At 65.8% G+C, this 18,900-nt stretch overlaps 5 protein-coding genes across 5 annotated transcripts; 2 read left to right on the top strand and 3 right to left on the bottom strand.

Moving 5' to 3' along the window:
* Positions 1 to 208: 208 nt before the first annotated feature.
* Positions 209 to 3,850, bottom strand: GLN3 (putative glutamine synthetase; the record flags this gene model as incomplete). Its single annotated transcript, XM_005789052.1, has 6 exons — positions 209 to 391; positions 936 to 1,055; positions 2,096 to 2,221; positions 2,484 to 2,598; positions 2,947 to 3,074; positions 3,428 to 3,850. 6 exons carry the CDS (start codon positions 3,848 to 3,850, stop codon positions 209 to 211), a joined length of 1,095 nt encoding a protein of 364 aa, XP_005789109.1.
* Positions 3,851 to 12,969: 9,119 nt separating this feature from the next.
* Positions 12,970 to 13,230, bottom strand: EMIHUDRAFT_48467 (hypothetical protein; the record flags this gene model as incomplete). Its single annotated transcript, XM_005788972.1, has 1 exon — positions 12,970 to 13,230. A coding segment is annotated over one exon (261 nt), but the record flags the coding sequence as incomplete, so codon positions are not given.
* A 1,658-nt stretch (positions 13,231 to 14,888) lies between these two features.
* Positions 14,889 to 15,687, top strand: EMIHUDRAFT_362336 (hypothetical protein). The gene has a single exon (XM_005788971.1). It carries the CDS (start codon positions 14,915 to 14,917, stop codon positions 15,398 to 15,400), a length of 486 nt encoding a protein of 161 aa, XP_005789028.1. The 5' UTR covers positions 14,889 to 14,914; the 3' UTR covers positions 15,401 to 15,687.
* A 949-nt stretch (positions 15,688 to 16,636) lies between these two features.
* EMIHUDRAFT_226089 (hypothetical protein) lies at positions 16,637 to 18,092 on the top strand (the record flags this gene model as incomplete). Its single annotated transcript, XM_005788970.1, has 4 exons — positions 16,637 to 17,248; positions 17,428 to 17,532; positions 17,653 to 17,999; positions 18,080 to 18,092. 4 exons carry the CDS (start codon positions 16,637 to 16,639, stop codon positions 18,090 to 18,092), a joined length of 1,077 nt encoding a protein of 358 aa, XP_005789027.1.
* Positions 18,093 to 18,286: 194 nt separating this feature from the next.
* Positions 18,287 to 18,727, bottom strand: EMIHUDRAFT_362335 (hypothetical protein; the record flags this gene model as incomplete). Its single annotated transcript, XM_005788969.1, has 1 exon — positions 18,287 to 18,727. Exon 1 carries the CDS (start codon positions 18,716 to 18,718, stop codon positions 18,290 to 18,292), a length of 429 nt encoding a protein of 142 aa, XP_005789026.1. The 5' UTR covers positions 18,719 to 18,727.
* Positions 18,728 to 18,900: the final 173 nt, after the last annotated feature.

Below are 18,900 nucleotides of genomic sequence, written 5' to 3'. Positions count from 1 at the left end.
GGGGGGGCGGGGGGCGTCTTTTTCAGTGTATGTGGCGGTCTTTTTATTTGAAACAAACCAAGAAGAGTACATGACGGTTGACGCCCTCTACCGTAGCAATTGTACGCGTTGGGGTCTGGACTGCCGGCGCGTGTCTTTTATACTTAAGTGAGCGGTCGTCCCCCAGCGACGCCGAGATCGAGATCACTCGAGATCACCCGAGATCGCTCTAGGCGTCGAGATACGTCTCCAGCTCCCACGGCGTGAGCTGCGCCATGTACTCGGCCCAGTGCGCCCGGCGCAACTTGAGGTAGCTGTCCACGAAAGCGTCGCCCAGGCCCGACCGGAGCGGGCTCGAGGCATCGAGCGCCTCGAGCGCGCCGGCCAGGTTGCTCGGCAGCGGCGGGGAGGCCTGAGGTGGGGCAAGGTCAACTCTTCCACACGCGCAAGGTGGTGGGGCAAGGGCCGGGCAGCCCTCGCGACAGAGGGGCACCGCAGTAAATCATGTCATGCACGTGTGAATGCAAAATGCAGAAGTGTAATGCAACTGTGGCTGTGGGTGAGTGATGAGTGGCGGGGGGGAGAAGGGGGGGCGGCGGCCTTGATGGCGGCGGCGACGACCGGATCGGAGGCGTCGTACATGTTGCGGTCCTGCACACCAGGGAGGCTCGGGTAATCTCGGGCAATCTCGGGTAATCTCGGGCAATCTCGGGTAACTCTAGGCGTGTGGTCCGTCGGGTAATCTCGGGTAGTCTCGGCCAATCTCGGGCAATCTCGGGTACTCTCGGGTAATCTCGGGTAATCTCGGGTAATCTCGGGTAGTCTAGGCTTGCGATCCGTCGGCGGCGGCGGCACACTCCGCGCTCGCAGGCCGTCGAGGCCGGCCGCGCCGATGGCGGCCGCCATCAGGTACGGATTGGCGCTCATGTCGGCCAGCCTATTGGGAGGTAGCCCACTGTCGGCTGGTGAGTCGGTGGGTTCGGCTTCGCGCTCCTGTCCGTGTCGAGCCGCAGCTCCATGCGGTGCTCGTCGGGGACGCGGATAAGCGCGGTGCCTACCGTGCTGAAGGCGCCAGCCTCGGGGCGGGAGTACGGTATTGTGCAGTGTCTTCAGAGCACCGCGTGAGTACGAGGGGTGCGAGGACAGTGAATACGGCGGAGTCCGTGTCCTCTCGAGCGCTACTCGGAGCACGAGAATGCGTCTTCCGCCTCTAGGGCTGCGGTGCGGTTGTTCCCCGCCCACGTGGCGGCCGTCGGCGACCTGCCAATGCATGTGTGACCCTGTCATGCGGGTCCCCGGACCGACAGAGGACCTCGACTCTTGGCAGGGTAGAAATGGGTTCGGCTATACCGGGGGTAGGGGACCCCCCACGCGGAGTAGTCACACAGCACATGCACATGTGCTCTCGGCTACTCTCGGCTACTCTCGGCTACTCTCGGCTACTCTCGGCTACTCTCGGCTACTCTCGGCTACTCTCGGCTACTCTCGGCTACTCTCGGCTACTCTCGGCTACTCTCGGCTAATCACGGCTGTCAGTGCACCACGTCGCCCCCGAAGAAGTCATGCGCGCGCCCAGCCGCTTGGACGAGCCGAGGGTTGGGTTGGTGGCTTGAGATGGGACCGAGATGGGCCGAGATGGGCCCGAGATTGCCCGAGGTTGCCCGAGGCTTACCTTGTACGAGTTGACGGTCGGGTTGGTGAGCGCCGTGAGCGCCGGCGCGTGGGCGAGCAGGCCGGCGGTGAAGGAGAGCGCCAGCGGTGATAGCCCGTGCATCTCGAGGGGGGGAGATATAGGCGAGGTATCGCCGAGGTATAGCCGAGATACAGCCGAGGTGCAACCGAGGTATAGCCGAGGCATAGCCGAGGCATAGCCGAGGCATAGCCGAGAAATCGCCGAGAAATCGCCGAGGTGAGGCCGAGGTGAGGCCGAGGTGAGGCCGAGGTGAGGCCGAGGTGAGGCCGAGGTGAGGCCGAGGTGAGGCCGAGGTGAGGCCGAGGTGAGGCCGAGGTGAGGCCGAGGTGAGGCCGAGGTGAGGCCGAGGGTGAGGCCGAGGTGCGCCTCGGGCGCGCCGCCCTGGCAAAGGTTCTTGCCCGTGCCCGGCTCGTGCAGCGAGACGTGTGCGTGGCAGCCGGAGCCGGTCAGCGACGCGAAGGGCTTTGGCATAAACGTCGCGCGGAGGCCGGCCCGCTCGGCCAGCGAGCGCACCATGTACTTGAAGAGCACCACGCGGTCGGCGGTCACCTGTGAGTGCATGAGTTCGCTCGAGCCAACTTGACCGCTCGCGCAGCACAACGCGGTCGGCGGTCACGGGGGCGTCGTCGAAGCAACCTCGGGCAATCTCGGGCAATCTCGGGTCATCTCGGGCAATCTCGAGTCATCTCTCGTAATCTCGGGCAATCTCGGGTCTCTCGGGCACTCTCGCCAGGGCGTCGTCAAAGTCCCAGTTGATCTCGAACTGGCCTGTTCGGAAGGGTCGGCACTGCTCAGTGCCACGCGCGCGCACGGAGGACCCTCCGCATCGGTCGCGGTCGGGGCCGTTGGCGTCCTCGTGGTCCGCCTGGTACGGGCCCCAGCCGAGTTGCTCCATGTGGCTCACCAGCGTCGAGATGAGCTCGTACCTGCGGGGAGATATGGGGAGGTACGGGGAGATATGGGGAGATACGGGGAGATATGGGGAGGTACGGGGAGGTACGGGGAGGTACGGGGAGATACGGGGAGATATGGGGAGACATGGGGAGACATGGGGTGATGAGCTCGTACCGGCGCATGAGCGCGTGCGCGTCATAGCACGGCTTCGCCTGCACGTCGAGATCACCCGAGGTCACCCGAGATCACCCGAGATCACCCGAGATCACCCGAGATCACCCGAGGTCATCCTAGATTGCCCGAGATCGCCCGAGATTGCCCGAGATTGCCCGAGAATACCCGAGAATACCCGAGATCACCCGAGATCGCCCGCGTCATACCACGGCTTCGCCTGCACGTCGAGCGGGTCGGAGAGCGCCGGGCGGGCGGCGGGCGCGCTGCCGTCGAGGAGGAAGAACTCGCACTCTACGCCCGTCTTGAGCGCCACGCCGTGCTCGGCCAGCCTGGCCTGCACCGAGAGGAGCTCATACTGGTTAACGGCACGTGGGCACGACAGGGACTCAGATCGACTCATGGTCAGTGAGCTCGAGAGTCACGCTCGGCCGCTTGGCCTGCGCAGCCGTAGTTCATACAGGAATTGATACAGGGTAAATTGATACAGGGTAAGTAGTCTTGAGTATGATGCGTGCTCTCCTGTTCTCGCCGCTCACTCTCTGTCTCAGTGCGTGCGTGTCCCGTCTCCCCGGTCCCTGTGCGGGTTGAAGCCACGTTTCCTGCCGCCAGTCACTTGGGCGTGGATAGTGGTCCGATCTGTGCAGCTCAGGTCGCCTACTATTGCTGCTCAGATCACCTACTAGGTACTACTGCTGGCTTGGCCTGCACGCTGCGCAGCACGTTGCGAGGGCCGTGGGCGAGCTCCGTGTCCTCGTGCACAAGGTTGCAGCTGAGCCAGCCGACCTCGGGCTGCCACGGCAGCGGCGTGAGCGTCGCTGCGTCCGGAACGGCGAGCAGATCGCCCATCGTCGGGTCCATGTCGAGGTGCGCTGCGAAGCCTGCGAAGCCCGCGCCACCCTCTGCAATCTCCGCGACGCGAGAGGCTGGCACGAGCTTGCTTCGCTGCACACCAAAGAGGTCGACGAAGGAGAACTGGTAGAACTTGAGGCCGGCGGCGGCGCCTCGCTCGGCAATCTCGGCCGCGGCAGTGCTCATCCGCCTCAAGAGGTGGCGCGAGAGCAGTCGCGGCCGCGAAGAGGCGGCGACGCGCGAGAGAGCGCGGCGGTGCATGACGGCGGAGGATGAATGATCCGCGAATTGCGTGTTTTGCGGCAAGAGATGCCAGAGCGCGAAGATGAACCGGCTGGGGGTACGCGCAAAAAGAATTCATCGCCGCGACGTGCGTGCGAGCGTGTGTGTGTGTGTGTGTGTGTGTGTGTGTGTGTGTGCAGAAGGGACTACCCCGGAGGGCAAGTGGGAAAAGGCGGGTGGAGGATTATTCCCCTCAGAGGTGGTGGAGGACTCAATGCGAGAGGGAAACATCACTGCCATCACTGAGAAATTGGAGCAGTGGACGGGGTGCGAGGATGGAGGGTGGAAACAGAGTCAAAGGCGAACGAGTAGCAATTTCAGTGCTGATGAGGTATACAACCGCACACTTCCTCCGTGTTGATATCTAGTAAGAGCAGCAGAGCCAACTGGCCTGCCCTGTCTGTTTGACGGCTGGATATTGAAGGGGGAAATCGGCTACCGAGCCTTCGGTCTACCTCGGTCTGAGCAGTGGCCTGAGGTCCGGCCGCGACTCTACGCGGGGAGTGACAAGAGGTCCTCACGGACAGAGGTCCTCACGGATAGAGAGGTCCTCACGGAACAGTCAGATCAGAGGCAGCATAAATCAAAGAGCAGCAGAGGACCTACACGGGTCGTCGGTGTCACGCACATCAACCTACATGTTGGCCTTGATCGGCTGGAGCAGTACCCTTGTCAGACTGGCACTATTACCAGTGGGGGCAAGTGGGAGCGGAGTCAAAGACTGAGCTCCTCATGGACTGCTGTGAGGTCCTCTCGGAACATCAATTGAGGACCTCTTGTGAGGACCTCTCGGCTCTGAGACTCTCGCGGGCATGCCATCGGGGGCGAGTGCGCCCTGGCCGCAGCTCACGCCAAGGTAAGCTAGGCCAGCGCCGCCATAAAGGGGGCCACCTCAACATGTGCATCCTCGGGTAAGAAGATAGTAACACAGAGCCCGAGGCCGTCTTGCACCGCATTCACATACGTTGAGAACATGTAACATGTACATGTACATGTGAAAAAAGAGTGATGATGATAGAGTGCAGACACCCTCTACACGATGTGCTAGCGCTAAACTCCGGTTTGCACCATCGCATGATTGTGAAAATCCACCACTGATCCACCATAGTGCATAGAGACGCAACTCGTACACAGAGAGTATCACCTTAAATCTCGCTGAACATCAAGCTCCTCTTGTAACTCGATCGGAGCAAGAAATACTCCGCCGGATCGTAACTCTTTAACCGTCTCACGTCAGCGTGTGTGTGTGTGTGGGTGCCCCCGCTCCCTCCCCCTTGAGCCCTCCAACCCGCTAGCCTCCTCCCACGGCCCCTCGCGGCCGCGCGGCGCCGCACCAATGGCGCGCTCTGCGCCTCGTCAGCGTGTCCACCCTACCCCCAAAGATGTTGAACCTGCACGATCGCCTCCTCGCGCTGCGCACTCATCCATGGCGCAGAGTCGAAGTGCCCAGCGTCCTCTCCTTTCCCCTCTCCTCCCTCTTCTCCTTCCTCGGCTGATTGCACCATCCCCACCACCTCGGTTCCTCCCCCTATCGTCGATGCATCATCACCACCCTCCTCCTCGGATAAGCCCTCTCCTCCTCTCTGTTCCTCGCTCCCCGCCGCACACACACACACACACTTGTCGTGCCAGTGTGGCTTGTATTTTGAGAATTCTTCATTTTAACTTATCTACTAGTAGGCCAAGATGAACCTAGGGGTACAGTGTACGGGCGGAAAGAATTCATACTAAAAGAAATAGCATGCGCGCGCGTTTTAAAAACAAGAACCGAAAAGAACAAGGAAAATAAATCGTAGTGCGTGGGGAGGGGAGGGGGGGGGGGGGCTGTGACCCCAAAGGGGTGCGTGTGTGTGGCAAACAAACTACAACAAAACTGTTTGGTATTGCTAAAAATCTCTCTCTCTACCAAACTAAGCCCAGCCACCACCAGCCAGCGACGACAAAACAAAACAAAAAGGACAAGAAATCGCTCGGTCGGGTGGTCGGGGGGGGGGGGGACTGCTCTGTTTCCAAAGGGGTGCGTGGGTGGCAGACAAAGCCCAGCCACCCCAGCCAGCGACGGCAAGCAAGCGAGCGCCGCGACGTGTTCGAGGTGACAGTGTGTCTCGCGCCTTGCGCGCGCCTCGGTCCGGGGAGAGGGGGGGGGGGCGGGGGGGTCGGAGCAACTAAGTCACTAGAGATGCGGCAAAGAATTTTCGCAACGCGAGGGAACTCCGATGGGCAAGCAAAGAAAGAATTTTACAAAGAAACTCCCTCGCACGACACTAGGCACGGGACTGGCGCGCACTGGCACTAGCACAGGTACACCACGGGAGCCGCCTAAGCGGAGGAGGAGGGCGGCGCAGAGACGGAGGCGTCGCTAGCGCGGTGGGCGCCGGCTGCTCGCCTCTCTCGGTCGAGCCGCGCCCGCTCGCGCCGCTCCGCCTCGGCCGCCGCCTCCTACGAGCCCGGCGGCAGTCGAGACGCTCCCAGCCCGCAGCGCGCACGTCAAACGCAACATGCTCGTCGCGCACCAGCCGAGCCCGTTGGAGGGCGCGCACCAGACTGGCGTCGGGAGCAGCCTCCGCCCGCCATGCCACCGCCGCGCCGTCTGTGATCGCCTGACGGAGGGCGGCGATGCCTCCGCCGCCATGCCCGCCCCCCCCCGCTGCGCCACCGCCTCGCGCACGGCCGCGTAGTCGGGGAGCGCGGCCGAGAGGGCGACCTCCGCCACCATCGTCCCGCCCGCCGCGTCCTCGGTGGAGGCGGAGGCACGCGCCTCGTGCTCGGGGAGGGAGGCGTGGGTGGCAGAGGCGCCCGGCGCGAGAAACGCGTGGAGATCGTACTCCGTGCAATTGGCCACGAGAGTATCTTCACGGACCGCGTACACTTCGAAGATACACTTCGAAGATACACCGCTTGAAATGTGTAACATAGTCAAGTGTATCTTTAATCTTTATAGTCAAATGAAGATTTCAAATGTATCTTTTGGGGGATACTCGAATCTAGCTGTGAACCGCGGGGTTGTGTTTTTGTGTGACCCCCCCATTCCCAGGGCCTCCAGGGCTCGCACCTCAACCTCTCACAGACCAGCGCACGGCGCCATCGCCGGGATGCCGCCCGCCTTCGAAGGTTCCCCAGCGCCCTCGTGGCCTGCTCCTTCTGCCAGTCCGAGCCGCCGCGAGCCAGCGCCACCAGAGGCGGGCCCGCCCGCCCTCGCGATCGCCGCGGTGATTGTCGGCGTTGCAGGCGAGGATCCCAAGCGCATGCGCGGCCTTCTCCTTCTGCCCGTCCATGCCGTCGCGAGCCAACGCCACCAGCGGCGCGAAATCACCCGCCTCTGCAAGCGCCACCAGAGCTGGCACGTCGGGCACCGAGGCGCGAGCGGGAGGGGGAAGGAGGAGTGGTCAGAGGTTGGTGTCGGCACCGCCCTCTCGGCGCGGCGAAGCGTAACGCGGCCGCGGCTGCGCGCACACCCGACAGGTGCGGGCGGCGGGCTTGTTCAGGATGGAGCAAGCGCGGCACTTCCAAAGTGCATCGCTCCTCTGCGGCGACGCCCGACCCGGAGCAGCCGCGCTGCTGCCCCCTCCGCCTCCGTCTCCACCGCTGCTGCCTCCGCCGCCGCTTCCGCGACTGCTTCGGCCACCGCTTCCGCCGCCGCTTCCGCCGCCGCCTCCGCCGCCGCCGCTTCCGCCGCCTCCCCCGACGTTTCCGCCGCTGCCGCCGCATTCGCTGCTCTTGCCGCTCCCGCGCCCCGCGCCCTCGCCACCGTTGCCGCTTCCGCCGCCCGCGCCTCTGCCTCCGCCGCTTCCTGCGGCGGCGGTGGGGACGCGTCCTCGCCAAGGCGACGTTGCGCGACGGCGTGGCGAGGGAGACGGCGTGGTCGCGGGTCGCCGCTCAGGGGACGGGGCGAGAGGACCGCAGCCTCCCCGTACGGTTCAGAGCCGACGCATGCGTGCTGAAGGCTGCGCGTGTCTCGCTGCGGCGCGTCGCGAGAGCACAGCCGCCGCGCGCCTCGGGAAGCGCATCCTCCGCTGCGACGCGCGCATCGCCAAAGCCGGCGGTGGCGGCGCCGGCGGCGGCCTTGCCACCGCCACCCCCGCCGCTCGCACCGCGGGCCACCGCCCTCGACTGCGGCCGAGGGGCGCGTGGCGCCGGCGTCGCGTCCGCGCTTGCCGCGCCGCTCAGCCGCTTGTGGATGAGCGCCACCGCGGCGGCGGCGACGAGGAGGAGGAGCGGCACCTGAAGCGAGAGGAACCACGACGAGAGGGCGGTGCCGACACCAACCTCTGACCACTCCTCCTTCCCCCTCCCGCCCGCGAGCATGCCGAGGAAGGCCTCGAGCGGCGTCGCCTGCAGCGGGCCGCGCCGCAGCACTGCCGCGGAGGCGACGGCTAGCACCGGCGCTCCGGCGGCAACCATCGGCGCGAGGGTGGGCAGGTCGGCGAGGGTGGGAACCTGTGCCATGAATCACATCGAAGTCAGGGAGGGACCAAAGCGTTGTGCAGAGGAGTCCGAGCACCGCGGGAATCACGAGGGATGTGAAGGGAGGGAGTACAGCCGAATGCGGGCCGAGTGCAGCGGAGACGCGTCCTCTCGCTGATTGCAATCCAGGAATGCGTCTTCCGCTTCTAGGAGTGGGCCGTCCCGCCGCCGCCGAGGGCGAGGGTGCAGCCGGCGGCGGCGAGGAGCGCGAGCGGTCCCGCGCTGAGTGCGGCGGCGGCGCCGTCGGGGGAGAGCCACTCGGAGAGGGTGAGGCGAGTCTTCTGCCCGCCCTGCCCGCCCTGCCCGCCCTGCCCTCCCTCGCCGCCGTCGCCGCCGTCGGTCGCGGCCGGCGGGGAGCGGAGGGCCGCGCCGAGCAGCGAGGTGTCCCGCCGCGCCAGGAGGAAGCCGCCTGAGGGACGTGTCCTGGACGTGTCCTGGACGTGTCCTGGACGTGTCCCGCGGCGCCAGCAGGAGGCCGCCGAAGAATGCGCGGCTCGACAGGCGCTCGTCCAAGTGGTGGTGCGGCGACGCGTTGGCGGGGAGGGCGCCCCCCGCGAGGGCGGCGAGCGTCGCGTTGCCGCCCTGCGCCGCCGCCCCGCCCTCGTCGCGCGGCTGCCCCAGGCTGCCGAGCGTCCGCGAGGACGGGAGCAGCGACGCGTCGAGCGCGCCCAGCGCGGCGGCCAGGCTCAGCACGCACGCGGCGAAGAGGACCCGCTCAGTGCATCCCAGCCGGCGCACCTCGCCCCCGTCCAGCGCGGCGGGGCGGCCGAGCGCGCGCACCCGCCACAGGGCGAGGGCGAGGCGGAGCTTGAGGAGCAGCTTGAGGCCGCAGAGCAGCAGCAGCGCCGCCTCGGTGTACACCATCGCCTGCGCCTCGCCCCGCGCGCCAACGTCGCTCGCCGCCCAGCCCGTGAGCCTCTCGTACCCGTCGACCACGTCCACCGCCACCGCCGCCGGCAGCAGCAGCAGCACGGTGAGCCCGCCGCCCGGCACGCGGTGCGGAGAGCGCGCGAGGAGGGCGACGTCCTCGCCCTCATCGTCGGCCGCGAGGGCGACGGCGGCGGCGGCGGTGGTCGCGGCGCGGAGCTCGTACAGCGCCACGAGGGCGAGGAGGGCGAGGGCGATGTCCACGTCGAGGCGCACGAGCAGCATGAGCAGCGAGGCAACCAGCAGCGCCCACGCGACGGAGAGGCCCCTCCGAGCGGCCGCCTTGAGGACGTGCAGGCCGTCGGCCGAGGCGAGCGACGAGATGGCGGCGAGTAGCTGCGTGACGGTCGCGATGGCGAGGCCTGTGCGCACCGGGGGAGGGGGATCCGGGGGGGGGGGGGGGGCGTGAGAGGCCATCGGCGGCGCAGGGGGCCGTGGACGAGAAGACGTGAAGGACGACGTGTCTAGGGCGTGTCTAGGGCGTGTCCAGGACGTGTCTAGGCGGTGGCCGTGGACGAGGATCAGCGCGACGACGGTGCAGAGCTGCAGCTGCTCAAAGAGGGAGAGGTGGGCGAAGCCGCAGCAAGCGGGTGCGTGCGCGAGCTCGGCGGCGTAGAGGGCGAGCGCGGACGAGAGCAGCAGCAGCAGCGTGCAGTGCAGGTACACGGTCGACCAGAGGAAGCGAGTGCACTTGCGTGGTGACGAGCGGCACGTGCCCGAGTCGCGGAGGCAGCCTAGACACTTCCGGGACACTTCCGGGACACTTCCGGGGAGCGGCGCGTGCGCGAGTCGCAGAGGCAGCCGAACGCGGCGACCATCGAGAGGACAGGGAGCTCGAGCAGCGGCGCGGAGAGGGACGGCGCGATCCCCTCGCTGCCGTAGAGGACGCCGACGGAGCCGAGCAGCAGCGAGAGGAAGCCCAACGCGAAGAGCGACTTTGAGAGCGCGAGCTGCCGCTCCTCCGCCCTCTGCCGCCGGAACCCCTCGGCGAGCTCCTCTGCCGCGTCCCTCGACAGCATGTCGCCTGCGATAGCCGAGCGCGCCTCCGCCTCGTCGACGTCCTCGGCAGCGCCGCCTGGCCGCGAGATTACCCGAGATGGCGCGAGATGGCCCGAGATGGCCCGAGATGGCGCGAGATGGCGCGAGATGGCGCGAGATGGCGGCGCACGCCTAGCCGCGCGCTCCTCTGGCGCAGCTTGAAGACTCGCGCCACCGCCGCATGCTCGAGCCGCGCCTCGGGGAATCGGAACGGCCGCGTAGGTATTCTCGGGTAATCTCGGGTAATCTCGGGTAATCTCGCCGCGCCTCGGGGAAGCGGAACGGCCGCGTGGGCGCCGCCGGCTGCGAGTAGTTGAGGTAGGCGCCGATGAGGAGGAGCGCGAGCTTGAGTGGCGCGGCGAGCACCGTGCAGAGCAGCGCGAGCCGCCCCTGCAGCAGCAGCGACCAGAGGTAGGTCGGGTTCAGCCACGCTTCACCCGCGGCAAGCCCCGCGGCGCAAGGCACGCCGGCCAGGCCCGGCCGGCAAGGCGCGCCCTCCCGCGCTCCTCCGACGCCAAGCCAGTCGGCGTCCATTGCGAGCGCGAGCAGGGCGGTGCCGAGCAGGGCGCGGGAGAAGTAAAGCCTCGACTCGTGCTGCCCGAGCGTGGCGAGGAGCCCGAGCGCGCACGACGCGTCGGCGCGCAGCAGCGAGAGGACGCAGCCCGCGAGGAGGAGGGCGCGGCCCAAGTACTTCTCCAGCGCCGCGCCGAGGTCTTCGCCACCGCAGAGCCCGCCAGCGCCGCTCTCGGCGCCGCTGGTCGGGAGGCCCCCGCCCCGATTGGCGTTGCGACCCGCCGCTCGCGCCGCGGCGGCGTCGCGCTGGCCGGTGGCCTTGCGTCCCTCGGCGAGGAGGAAGAGGCAGACCGCCTTGAGGGTGATGATCGGCAGCAGCAGGAAGAGGTGCGTGAGCGTCTCGTCGTTTGCGCGCATCGAGGCGGCCCACCCGAGCGCTCTCTCCATCAGTGTGTACGGGTCCCCGCCCGCCGCATCCCCTGCACCCGCCGCGCCGCCGCCGCCGCCGGCCGCCCCGCCGCCGCCGTCCGCGCCGCCGCGCGGGAGGAGCGGGGCGGAGGAGGGGGGCGAGGGCGGGAAGGAGAGGAGGGATGGGTCTGAGGAGTGCACGCCCGCCACGAGCCTGCAGGGCGAATGCGCCAGACTCGGGGCGGGAGTGCGGTATTGTGCAGAGAGTGTTGGCGGTGGATACGCCAGACTCAGGGCGGGAGTGCGGCCGTGTGCAGAGCATTCAGAGCACCGCGCGAATACGAGGGATGTGAGTAGTGCCACGAACACGGCGGAATGCGGCCGAGTGCAGCGGAGTGCGTGTCCTCTCGAGCGCTAGTTGGAAGACAAGAGTTCCGTCTTCCGCTTCTAGGGCACACGCGCCACAGGCCGTCTGCCGCGAGCGACGCTGCGAGCAGCACGGCGCCGAAGTGGAGAAGCGGGCCCTGCTGCGAGTATGCGGCGGTGATGTTGTACACTGCAGCGGAAAACGTGCCGTCGCGCCGAAGCGGCTGGATCAGCATGGCGAAGAGGGCGAGCGCCACGAGGTGCGGGATCAGCGACTCTGAGACGAGTTCGACCGCCTCGTGCGCGCCCCCGAGCCGTACCGAGCGGGAGGTGGCTCGCAGCTCTGCGGTGTGCCTGCGCGAGCTTCGGAGTTTTTGCGAGATGGCCTCCCGCTCCGCCCTGCGGCGCGCCTCTCTCTGGTAGGGCAGGCACACGGCGCGGTGCGTCTGCTGCTCCGAGAACCTGTACTTCCTCCCGCACGGGCAGTCGCCCACCGTCCGCAGCTCACAGGAGAGCACGTGCGAGGCGTAGCTCGCGGGCGTGAGGTTGCGGCCGCACCCAAACGGGCAGGGGCCGGCCGCGTACGAGCAGCTGCGGTAGTGCTTCGAGAGCTCGGAGACGCGTCCCTTCCAGCTGCAGCCGTGCGCCTTGTAGATGCAGCACGAGCGCATGCGCGAGAGCAGCTTGGCCGCCATCAGGTTTGGCTGCAGGTCGCCCTCTTTCAGAGGCGCGAGGCACTCGGCGCAGCTCTCCTCGCCTTCGCGCAGCCGGCCGCGGATGCACGCACCGCAAAAGGTGTGGTGGCACGGCGTGAAGAGCGGGTCCTCCAGAACCTCCTCGCAGATCGAACAGGTGAGGTAAACCAGCGACTCGGAGTGCTCCGCCTCGTTGAGCATCTTGAAGATGGAGCGCGGCGAGTGCTCGAGGCCCAGCGCCTCGCGCTCGTGGCGCATGCGCGACGAAGTGGGCGTGTTGGCGGGGAGGTTCGGGTTCGGCTCCTTACCGGTATGGGGCGTGCTCCGAACACTTACAGCCGCCGCTTCCTGGCGTGCGCTTCCCGCCGCCTTTTGCTGAGCGCGCTCCTCCTCCGCCTCCCTCCGAGAGCGTTCGACAGCCTCCTTCCGCGCGCGAACCTTCTCATCTGCCACTGCTGCAGACGCTGCTGCCTCGGCGATCGCGCGCACCCGGGCCACCCGACGCTCTTCCGCCTCGCGCGCACCCGGGCCACCCGACGCCAGCCCCTGCTCCAGCACCCTCGCTGCCGGGCGCCGCCCCGGGCTCTCCTGCAGACAACCCTCGACCCACGAGCCCAGCTGCTTGCTCGCAACCTTGCTCTCGGCGATCGCGCGCTGCCGCTTTGCCGCGTCGAGCGCCACGTTGCCGATCGGGCGGCCGAGCAGAAGCTCGGCGAGGATGCAGCCGGCCGCCCACACGTCGTCCGCCGGCCCGTACCGCTTCTCCGCGGTCTTCTCCGGCGACATGTATGCGTTCGTGCCCACCTTGGTCTTGGTGCGCGACCGCGAGGCGGAAGAGACGCACGCGAGCCCAAAGTCGATTATCTTCGCGCGGCCCGTCGAGTCGAGCATCACGTTGGCCGGCTTGAGGTCGCGGTGCTGCAGGTTGAGCGAGTGCATGTACGCGAGGCCCGAGGCGGCCTGCTGCACCCATGTGGCCGCTGCGCTCGGCGGCTGCGGTGGCGTGGTCATCTTCAGCTCCAGCGAGCCCCCCGAAAGCAGCTCCATGACGATGATAAACTGCGACTTGTCCTCCTCGTCCTCGTCACGCGCCTTGACCGTGTGCCAGAAGGAGTCGAAGTAGCGCACCGTGTGGGGGTGGTCGAGCTTTGCCAGCAGCCGCGCCTCCTCGGCCAGCCTCGACTGCGGCAGCTCCGAGTCTCTGTCCTCTATGAACTTAACCGCGTACCGCAGCTCGTCGATACCGTCCTTCTTGCGCATACGGTACGTGCTGCCGAACGTCCCGCTGCCAAGCCACGCGGCGGGCTTGTCCTTCTTGCTGGGGGGCGCGTCCGGCTTGCGGTCGTACGCGTAGAGCGACAGTCGTGAGATCTGGGTCGACTGCACTACGCCCATTGAAAGATTCGTCAGCTTTTCGAGGATCTGGTCCTGTTTGATGTTCTGCTGCTGGTTCAGCTCGAGCACCTTGTCAAGCTTGAGGCCGTGCTTCTCAAATGCCTCCCGCACCTCAGCGGGAAGGTCGCGAAGCTCGCTACGGAAGTCGGCGTCCGACACGCCCGAGGAGACGGCGATGCCGCGCACGACCTCGCAGTCCTTCTCGAGCGCCTCCGCGTCGGCAGCCTCGCCCAGCCTCTTCCGCTCGGCCACCTGCCGCTCCACCTCCGCCTCGACAGCATACTCGCGCGCCTGCAGCCGGACGAGGATGTGCGCGTCGCGGGCGAGGTTGTAGAACTTGAACAGGTCGTCAAGCTGGCTGGTGATATCCGAGTCGAGCTGCGAGAGCGTGGTGCGCCTGCCCACGTTGAGCACGTGTCGCAGCCAGCCCTGCTTGCCCAAGGCATCAACAGCCGAGCGCACGTCTTCGAGCAGCCGCTGCAACTCGCGCATCCGGTCCTCGACGCGAGCGCGGCTCGTCACGTCCATGCGTTTCACGTTTTGAGCCATGCGCTGCAGCAGCTCGAGGACGTCGATCGTGCGCTGCGCAATCGACAGCGCATCATTGATCACAGTTTGCGACGCTTGCACGACTTCAAGGACGCCGCGAGCCGTGCTGCAAACGGCCGGCAGGAGTGGTAGCCCAGAGTTTTCGCCGAGCTTGAGTACGGAGTCGGCAATCTTCAGACCCGTCTCCACCTTGTCGAGCGCCCGCTCCGCCGACGCGGGCCGCTCGACACCAGCCTCCATTGGTCAAGGAGCGACGCCGCGCAGCAAGCAATCGCGTTACGCTTTCTCGAGGTCTCGAGGTCTCGAGGTGGATATCCTTTGGCCGCGTTGGGTAGCGCTTCAAAGACAAGACGAATTTTTCAAACCGGAGCGATCTCGAAAAAAGAATCGAGCCAAAAAAGAAAGGAATTCCTGGTGCTCTGTCACCCACATGTGCGCCCACTCTCTTTACTGAGTCGGCTTACACATAACTCAAGGCCATATCCTCCCTGTCGCCCCCCCCAGCACTCCACGGTGCCAAGAGTACAAACAAGGGCACAACGACACAACAGACGACAGGAAGTGACATGCGAGGCTAGAGCAGGCTTGCTCATATAGCTACTGCTGCAGCAACTCGGAAAAGAAGAAAGTCGGTGCCATTGCTTGTCGGCGGACCGCACCCCCGTTCACCGAGGACCGAAGGTGGAAGATGCGGAAGGCTTTGCTCAGCACCTCAGTCACGTTGGCCATCGCTCTTCTCGCCGACGGTCAGGCGAAGTTGGTCACTGGCCTCCAAGCGACGGAAGCGCCGCCCGAGGCGCCACCCGAAGAAACAAAGCAGGCGGGGCTCGGTGCCGTGCGCGCGAGATCTCTCAAACCTGAGGACGACGACGAGGACGACGCCGAGGACGACGACGAGGACGACGACGAGGAGGACGGAACAGTCACAGAAGAAATTGGCAGTGGGATCTTGCCGGGTGAATGGGCGTCCCTCAGCATGGAAAGTGGCGCCGCGCCGAGGCCGCGCCGCAGCATCACCGGCTTCGCTGCCGGCTTCCTCACAGCGACCATTGCCTATGTGTTTTGGGCCGGACTTGGCGTGGAATTTGCGGCGAGCTTGCTCACAGCGACGGCTGCTTTTGCAGCGAGGGGGTCGATGTCGGCACGGCAAAACCCTCGGCCTGTGCTCGTGTAATATCGGCAAGAACTCGGCAGAGCCGTCTGCAGTGCTGCACACCGCTCGAGAGGATAGACATATTAAGGTGGCAATCGAGTGTCGCCGAGCGGCTCTCTCTCGCGTGGACATCCGCGTCTACTGTGAATCGTCGAGATTTCCATAGTTAGGTAGGGGCCGTAGAAGAGATATAGACAGACGCGTCTGCAACCCACGATTCTCCCCCCACCGGTAGAGCGCTATCGTGAGCGTTCCTGCACTGCGTGTGGCGGCTCGTGTGGCAGGTTGCACGTTTAGTATTTTTTTGCGAAGTTCATGCTTCGCGTCGCCGCGCTGCTTCTTTCTCCCGGCCGCGGCTGGTTGGTCCCTTGTCGCAGTTAGGGGGCGTGCGCAGCGCCCCAAAATCCAGTGGCGCCGGTGGACATGCTCCCATGTTGCCGACGCGGCGCCGGAGTGGCCGGCGCTGCTCGCCGCGACCACGACGGCTACTCTGATGCTCCGGGCCGACCCGTCCTACCCGACGGTGGCACTCTTCCACGACCACGTCTCGCTCACGCTGAGAAAAAATCTGAAACGGCGTGCAGCAGAGTCACCGACGAGTCGGTCCGCGTGACTCCTCGTGTCCCGTACCTTCCTCACACATCAATAAACTCACTTTGTTTGGCCCCACTGAAGCGATGCCTGAATCCTGAATCCTAAGATTTTGGATTAGGACGCTGCGCACCCTCTATCGCAGTCACACCACACACACACCGCCGCGCCGCGCGCACACGCCCACCGCCCCCCGCCTTGGTGGGAAAGAGATGAGGAGATGAACAGCCAGAGAGAGATTTTTTGAGCTTAGCCTTCGATGTTAGGAAACAAAGCAAGGCGGACATGGCATATCGCTCTCGGGCCCACAGACATCCCGCACACTCGCCTCACACCCGCCGCCCCCGCGCGCGCCCCACCCCGGCCGGGAGAACGGGGACAGATTTTTTTCCCGTGAGACCGACGACACTCAGAAAAACTCCGGCGCGTTGCATGTGTTGTATGGAGGGTGGGCGCGACGAGACGACCACTCTCGGCGATTCTAACCAGCAGCAGGGGAGGCCGGCATCATCGGCCTCGAGCTCTGCTCCACCAGCTCCTGCCCGGGTCACATTGCCGTGGCACCAATTCGCCTCCCGCTTCCCGACTCATGCGCTTGCGGCACTCCACCAGCAACTGGAGCCCGTTGGCAGACAGTTGCCGGTGCATCATCATCAGCAGCTGTTGATGCTGCAGAGGCAGCAGCGAGCCCTGCTGCTCCACCTCCTCGACGCTCCACATGCCACACCCTCCGCACAGCCAAATGCTCCGAATGGCTTCACCGCCGCTGCCGCTGCCGCCACCACGATTCAGTGCGAGCAGCCTCACGACTCTGCCGGCGCGCCGGAGCCGCCATCATCCTGCATCTCGTCGCCACCGTCGCCGCCAACTCTGCCGTGCGATCTAACAGCGAAAACGCGGCAGAGTCAGCCGATCCACGTTGCGGTGCTCATCATCGGGCTTGTGTCCGTGAATCTGGCGGATCTTGGAGAGGAGCACCGCCTCATCCACCTGGCTGCTGTGCTCGCATGCCTGGTCTTGCTCGCCCAAGTGACACTTGCTGCACGTGCCAGTACGAGGCTCGGGTGCATTCTGTTGACAGCGCACGGCGGCGTCCAGCTCGTCTGCAGTTTTGTCTCCTCCATCTCTGGGCATGAGAAACTTCTCGCGAAGGGGGCTTCTCTTGGAACGGCAGGAATTGCGACTGGCTACGGAGCGGTGGGCGTCTGGCTCGGTTCCCACCACCAGGAGGTCCTGTCAATGCGGGAGAAGGTTGGGACCGCCTCTGTCCTAGGGACGGTGTATGCTTGATCCACAACGGTCGAAAGAGAAGAGGCGAAGGCAGCGCGGAGTGGAAGCCGTGTGACACGTCGAGCAGCTTGACACGCGCTCCCGCCGCTCTCAGCGCCGCTTCGGCGTGACGAATCTGGCCGGCTGAGCAACGCATCCTTCACTGCCGTAATTTGCCAAAGTACCAGGCCAACGCAGTCCCGCGCGCGCAAGCGGCACTCAATCAGCTCATCGGCGTGGATTTCCCGCCCGGCCCTCACTGCGTGCCGTGGTACGTGATCATCAACCTGCAGGTACGCTTCCGTTTGTGCTCGGCCTCATGTGGTACTTTGACAACTACAGCGCCAGCGCTTGCTTTTACGCGGCCGCACACGGGAGCTACGGCCTGATCTGGCTGCTCAAGCACTGCATAGTGGGAGGTGAGGACAACGGTGCTCAGCCAGCTCATGAGCTTCCTGTTCGTGCTCGGTCCCTACTGGATCGCGGCGTGCCTCTTGATATCGGGCATCGCGCCCGAGCCGTCGCACCTGCGGTGCTGCGCCGCGATGATTGTCTACGCTGTCGGCGTCGTGCTGATGGTGGTCGCCGACCTCTACAAGCACGTGACCCTGCGCCACAAGCGCGGCCTCGTCACCGACGGGCCGTTTGCGCTCGTGAGGCATCCCACTTACGCGGGCGAGATGATGGTGTACGGCGGGTTCGCGTTGATGGTGCCGCACTGGGCGCCGTGGGCTCTGCTGGCCTTCGTCTGGACGCACTTGTCACCGACAGTCACTAGTCGAAGGCGGTGCACACAGTCGAAGGCGGGGGAGGAAAATCCAGTCGATTTTTCGGAAATAGTGCCAATCGATAGATCTCGCCGAGCCCTTTTCGGTGGTGTGCCTCCGAGTTTTTTTTCGCACCGGGAAGCATTTTTAGTAGTCGTAAACGTGAATTGCACGACTAGGCCGGCGGCACCAATACAAGTGGGATGCCTTGCAAAAAAGAATTCTAGGAAAACGAAAGACTCGATCTCTCAAATGAATCTCTCGCGCGGCTCCGTTGGGGCGCTCACGCGGCCGTCCGCCTGCGCACCCTCCTCACGCCGAGGCTGACTAGCGCCTCGTCGCACCTCTCCGCCTGCCTCTCCACCCCCTCCTCCGCCGTCTCTCGCGCCAGCGCCTGCAGCGCCGCCACGCCGCCGACCCGGTGCCACTGCTCAGCGCACGCAGACGAGGAGGTTGCGAGGGCGAGGAGGGCGACGATGCTGTCTCTGCGCCAGCCATCTTCCTCGGGCTGATCCAGCCGCGAGAGGAGCAGCGAGAGGCAAGTGTCGTCAGCCGCGAGGTCGGGACAGCTGCCGGCCAGGTACACAAGTGCCATGGCAGCAGCGAGCTTGCAGTCGCCCGGGGCGCCTGCCTCCTGCGTGAGAGAGGAGAGGACCGCCACACCGCCAGCCTCCACGACGCCCTCGTGCGTGCCAGACGCTACCTCAATCATGTTGCTGAGCGCCCCCGCGGCCAGCTCCTTCTGCACCTCATTCCCGTCGCTAGCCAGTGACACGAGCACCTCGATCCCGCCGGCCGCGGCTATCGCCACTCTGTTGTCGTCGTTGTAAGCGAGGTTCCACAGCGCCGCCGCCGCACGCTCCTTCTGCCCCTGATTCCCGTCCCGAGCCAGTG

The sequence above is a fragment of the Emiliania huxleyi genome, assembly GCF_000372725.1.
Source record: "Emiliania huxleyi CCMP1516 chromosome Unknown EMIHUscaffold_130, whole genome shotgun sequence".
NCBI lineage: Eukaryota > Haptophyta > Isochrysidales > Noelaerhabdaceae > Emiliania > Emiliania huxleyi.
Note: the sequence above shows the minus strand (reverse complement) of the source record. Positions and strands in the feature narration are given on the sequence as shown.

Bases quoted from the DNA above. Each gene is read 5' to 3' on its own strand.
- EMIHUDRAFT_362336 (XM_005788971.1), top strand. From the start codon at position 14,915: ATGCGGAAGGCTTTGCTCAGCACCTCAGTCACGTTGGCCATCGCTCTT.